Genomic DNA, 5,550 nt, shown 5'->3' with positions numbered 1-5,550 from the left:
AGTCCAGTTGCATGTTTGGCTTGTCCCTTCTCATACCTTAAGTTTTTTTTTTTAAGTTTTAAATTCCGTTGCATGTTTGGCTTGGCCCTTTGTGTGTATAAGTATTAGTCATCTTGAGAAACTTTGTAAAACTGTAACACGTTGTAAATTGGTCTTTTGACCGTTGGAAGTTAAATAAATAAATAAATAGCAGAAGACCAAGAACGTAGCCAGGAAAAAATTTTGGAGAATCCAGACAACTGATATTTTCCCGTAGTGGACAGAGAGTAAGGCCCCAGTGTGTTCCTTCAAACGTTCTTGACCTGTTTCTTTGTAGAGGCCAAACTTTCAGCAGTACATGTCAGTAATAATTAATTATCGCTTAGTAAACAAATTATTGAAAAAAATCAACATTTGGGGGGAACCGGGAAATCTTGATTGTATCAACTAAATAAAACTCAGTGATACTGAATTTTGGTAAAAGAAAGTTATAGAGACTATTAGTAAGACTAAAATATAGTTTTACCAGTGAATGTTATAGGGTGTTCTAAACGGACTAGTGCAATGTCGTTGTCGCTATAGACTCCTGTTAGAGGATTTACTTCAGTGTATTCTGGATGGACGTACAATCTATCAGCCGTTACTTTCACAGGTGGAGAGGCACATCGGTGAGAAACGCAGTAACTGAAATGGCTCACAGCGTGCTCTCCGAGCATAACATTTGTTCTGTGAAAAAAACATAAATTTTACACGCTTTGGCTCCTGGATTGATATTTGGTTGTGATATTAAATAACGTTTGAACGTCTACTGTGTGCTCGAAATTTGCGTAATTAATTGAGTGACTTAAAACGCCAAATTATATTTTTAATTAAAATTCATCTCCAATGTTGTTTTTGATAGTGTGACAAAATGGACTAAGAAATAGATATCATCCTATCATGCCTTCGGGCACAACAGAAAAGCTTAGATAAGAACAAAAGTTTAATTTATTTAAAAGTCCTTATTTCCAGTGGTTGATTTGAAAGGATAACACGATTACAGATATTTTCTCTCGTTGTGCTTTATCCTTTTAACACATAATCCATATCTTCACAAAATTCAATCTATTGCAAAAAAATTTTAATAAAATCGTTTTTGTTTTGAGTAAATAATTAAATTCAAATGTGCAATGTATTAAAATAATGTGCTAATGCATTATCCAACAGTTGACTGATATGCGGTTATTCAAACAGTAATAACAGAGTGAAGTCAACTAGTTTTAAAACAACTAGTGCATGCACTAATAGTGGTACTTAAGTGTTTACAATATGAGCTCAAAATCTTATCTTGAGAATAATGCTAAACTGAAGAATTACGTATTTATCAAATCAAATTTTCAAAATAATAAAATGTTCTTACTTCTTTCTAAGAAACTGCCCTGAGCTAATTTCTTTATGCATGAAGCAATGAGCTGCTGTCAGGATGTACTTGTCGCTGATGATAGAACCGCCACAAGGGATGGATTTTGTATTGCTACCTGAAACAATATCAATAATTATATATTTTTTAAAATAAAAGTATCATTATAAAATTGGAAACACACTACAATGACTTAAGCTTCAATGTTTCCTTACGAAATTATAATAAGTGCAAACCAAAGAATTTATGAACCCACTATTAAAAGTGATAGTAGTCCTAATTGGATAAGTGAGCGCTCTTATCAATTGAACAAAACAAAGTGGGTATGCATATTTGTTAACCTTAAACAATACGTATTGGCCATTCATACTAAATTATATTGTACAAGTCTCATTTGTACGTATAAAAAGTATGTATACATAATACTGTTATTAGCCCACACCAATACTATATAACTGTTTCCTAAAGGAAATCAGTACAAAGTACTGATATGAAAATTCAAACTACAATATTTGAATATTTAATTATATTAAAACATTCACATACAACTGTATAAATCTTGGTTGCCAGTAATATTATCAATTTAAATAGAAAGGAAATACATATTAGTGTTTTAGAAATGAAAATTCTATTTTTCATGTGTTGATGGAAAAGTGTTATAAATGTAACGCTGTTCATTCTACAAGTTGTGTTTCAATTCTATCTCATAATGTGTCATCACAAGTAAAATATTTAGGCATAGTTTTAAATTTATACAATACAAGACGAGAGGGGGCTCACACTAAAATCTTAGACTAGGGTCTCAAAATCTGTAAGTCCGACAGTGGGTATAATGGGTATTTGAAGAAAACAGTTATCCAGTTTTGTAATCAATCGGTTTGCACAGACTGCATTCTCAGACATATGCCATCATGCACACTGAATCAACGTTTTGATTAAATACACAAATGATTAAATAATTTAAGATAGATGTCTATTTTAACCACGTAACAGTTTTTGACGTTCATAGCTATGGCGGAAAAGTGAGCTACTGACGTAATATTACGTTCAGAGCTATGGCGGAAAAGTGAGCTACTGACGTAATATTACGTTCAGAGCTATGGCGGAAAAGTGAGCTACTGACGTAATATTACGTTCAGAGTTATGGCGGAAAAGTATGCTACTGACGTAATATTACGTTCAGAGTTATGGCGGAAAAGTATGCTACTGACGTAATATTACGTTCAGAGCTATGGCGGAAAAGTGAGCTACTGACGTAATATTACGCAGCGATATCTTGTTCCTGTGTTATTCTGTTTCTGGAAAATAAATTGTACAAGAAACATTTCTATAACAATACAAATTATTTCTGGTACTTTCTACTAGATGTCAGCACTTTCTTGGTTCTCTGTAATGAGTATTTGCACTGTTGCCACATTGTGCAGACACCTGCCAAGTGATGTTGTCTCATTTCAACCACCCTGAGTGTTTTATAGTTTTATGGTTGCTTCGTTAACGTGAAGATGACACGAACACAGATAGTACAAATGACTTAGTGGACTAATAAACAATACAAACCTCTGTCTGTAAAAACGGCAACAGCAGATTTAGAAAACAACATAGCGTAAGGTACAAAAGGAAAACCGTTAAGGCGCTAAGGTGTTGTCGGTATATTTATGCCTACAACAACAATATACAATCAACAACAACGTCAAACAACATAGGTACTCCAATATTGAGTAGGAAAATATACTTTGGTTGGAGAAAGATGTACCTACCATTCGAAATAACATCTTCGACGTAGGCCATCCAGGGATATTCGGCAATATCGACAGCTACTCCCCCGAGCACCCTGGGCCTGAGACCATCGTCAGGTGCTACCTGTCCGCAGCTATCAGTGGGTAGCAGGTTCCAGTTGGGGTGAATCCAGTTCCCTGAGCACAGAAGTGAGAAGTGAGGTAAATTTAATCCTCAATTAAATCGACGTTGGTATCCATATTTATCTTTATCATGTATGTCTCTCTTATTTTTTATTTTCTAGAAGATTTTAAGATTAAGCACATACTAATAATTGATAAATCACATGTTTTACAATACATTGCGTAATGTGGGAACGTGTTAATAGATAACTTAATACGTACATGCAAATTATTCACATCTATATTTAACTTTCCTTGTACATATACTTGTAGGTTAACGAAATACGGGAATTTAAATTACATATGTACTATAACTATGTTTACAACTTATTCTTGCGTCAGAAAATCTGAAAATTATTAGTTTAAACTACTATAAAATACAATAAATAATTAGTAATAATACAAATCAACGAATTGTCTAGTTGATTTACATATATAATATTATTTTATATTTCATAAAATGCAATGTGATGGTTGTCTAATATAATAATAAGAATAATTCCATCAACCTATTTAATGAAACAATTAAAGCGATTACAGCCTGATAATAGTTTCGTATTAAAAGCGTAAGGCAAAGAATGTCCTATTTTACCAGGCGAAGTTAGGGCTAAGAAGTCACATAACCTGGAGACCAACGCCTTAGAGGTGACTTACGAACCACCCACCACCAATGGCCGGGCAGGCGAGCTGCTTGCAAGGATAGGTTACTCAGCGGTCACCCATCCAAGCCGCAGTCACGCTCGACGTTGCTTGATTCGGTTATCTTGCGATAACCACTGTAACCTCCACACTGGCGTAAGCCTAAGCTAATGTATATATACATTCATTAAAATAACTCTATACAATCTATATTAACTTATACAATATTAACATACGTGGCTGGTCGAACAAACAAACTCCCAGAGTCAGATGAGTCGCCAAAACTGTGAACAACGTTCCGACACGCATTGTGGATTTGGTAGAAACCATTATCTCTAAAGCAAGGCGTCTACTTTTATACTTTCCATAATTTGCGTGAACAATTGCTAGATTTTAATACATTTTAGGAACTCGTAAAATAAGAACTTGTTCTTTAAGATAAAAGATTTACTCAACGATTGTTCAGCGTTTAATATACCGTTCATAATGTTTATTAGTCTTGGAAAACAATTAAGAAAGTAAATATATTTTTATTGCCTCAACGGAAATTAAAAACACTGATTATAAAAAACTTATATTCTTCTTTCTTTTGTTTACAATTTAATGCAGTAAAAATTTTGTGTCCAGTAACTCCTTGAAGTAATAATATATCTTGTGGTAAAATATACCTTTCGTATTAAAAAGTAATTTGGAAGTTTGTAAAATTGTGTTAAGATTCTTTATCACTGAAAATATGTTTTGACAGAAATTTATAAGTGGAAGTGGAGTTACTATTTTCCAAGCCACAGCCAAATATTTAGTCTAGTATTTATGTATCTGTAGTCGATAAAGAACGACATCCCTAAAAGATTCAATACAACAACAATACGGCGTGCGTCAAGTTAGGCATTACAGTTACTAATATATTTCATATTCTGTCTTACTGATCTCCCATGCACTCTGGAGCTCTTTTAATATATGGATGTTATCTGTTCTGAATTGTTCGATACCATTCTAGGCGATGTTAACGAAATGGAAAACAATAAAGAGTTTTGTGCAGTGTGTGTGTGTGTGTGTGTGTGTGTGTGTGTGTGTGTGTGTGTGTGTGTGTGTGTGTGTGTGTGTGTGTGTGTGTGTGTGTGTATGTGTAATAATAAGTGTGTATATATATAATAAATGAATTATTATATAATTAAATATAATAGCATAATATATAATTAAATAAAAATTACAAAAATGTAATTTTCAAAAAATTTAAAATGTTCAGGGTATATTAACAGTCTACACTCGAAAGCTTTATTGGACATATTACGCCCTGTGATTCGGTCTACAGGTTCACTTACATCATGCATAGACTTACACACACGCACGTGCATATTCTCAGATTTACCTTTAATACAACTGGTATCCCCTTACCAACTGGGCCACGTAGAAGACTTGAAGAGGGTGCAGACACGTTTTTTTGAGGATGCTGGGAGCTTGCCTGAGCTACGCTTATATGGAAACGCCTGTTCTCCAACTGGAACAGCGTTTTAATCTGCAGTCACTGTACCATCGGCGCATCATCTTCGATCTTCTCTTCCTGTTCAGGCTGATCAACGGACTGGTGGACTGCCCTGCTCTCCTGGAAATGGTTGATTTGAGCGTCCCTAGGGG

At 34.2% G+C, this 5,550-nt stretch overlaps 1 protein-coding gene across 1 annotated transcript in view; it reads right to left on the bottom strand.

Annotated features, from left to right (window-relative positions):
* The window catches only part of LOC124367231 (phenoloxidase-activating factor 3-like), an 8,608-nt gene extending 4,322 nt beyond the window's left edge, over window positions 1-4,286 (bottom strand). The window contains exons 1-4 of the mRNA XM_046823910.1: window positions 4,152-4,286; window positions 3,136-3,291; window positions 1,379-1,496; window positions 506-705 (exon numbers count right to left, since the gene is read on the bottom strand). Coding sequence (XP_046679866.1) covers window positions 506-705; window positions 1,379-1,496; window positions 3,136-3,291; window positions 4,152-4,245 — 568 coding nt within the window. The 5' untranslated portion in view covers window positions 4,246-4,286. The remainder of the gene's footprint in view (window positions 1-505; window positions 706-1,378; window positions 1,497-3,135; window positions 3,292-4,151) is intronic.
* Between the last annotated feature and the right edge of the window lie 1,264 nt (window positions 4,287-5,550).

Source organism: Homalodisca vitripennis, chromosome 8 (assembly GCF_021130785.1).
Source record: "Homalodisca vitripennis isolate AUS2020 chromosome 8, UT_GWSS_2.1, whole genome shotgun sequence".
In the NCBI taxonomy this organism is placed as follows: Eukaryota; Metazoa; Arthropoda; class Insecta; order Hemiptera; family Cicadellidae; genus Homalodisca; species Homalodisca vitripennis.
Note: the sequence above shows the minus strand (reverse complement) of the source record. Positions and strands in the feature narration are given on the sequence as shown.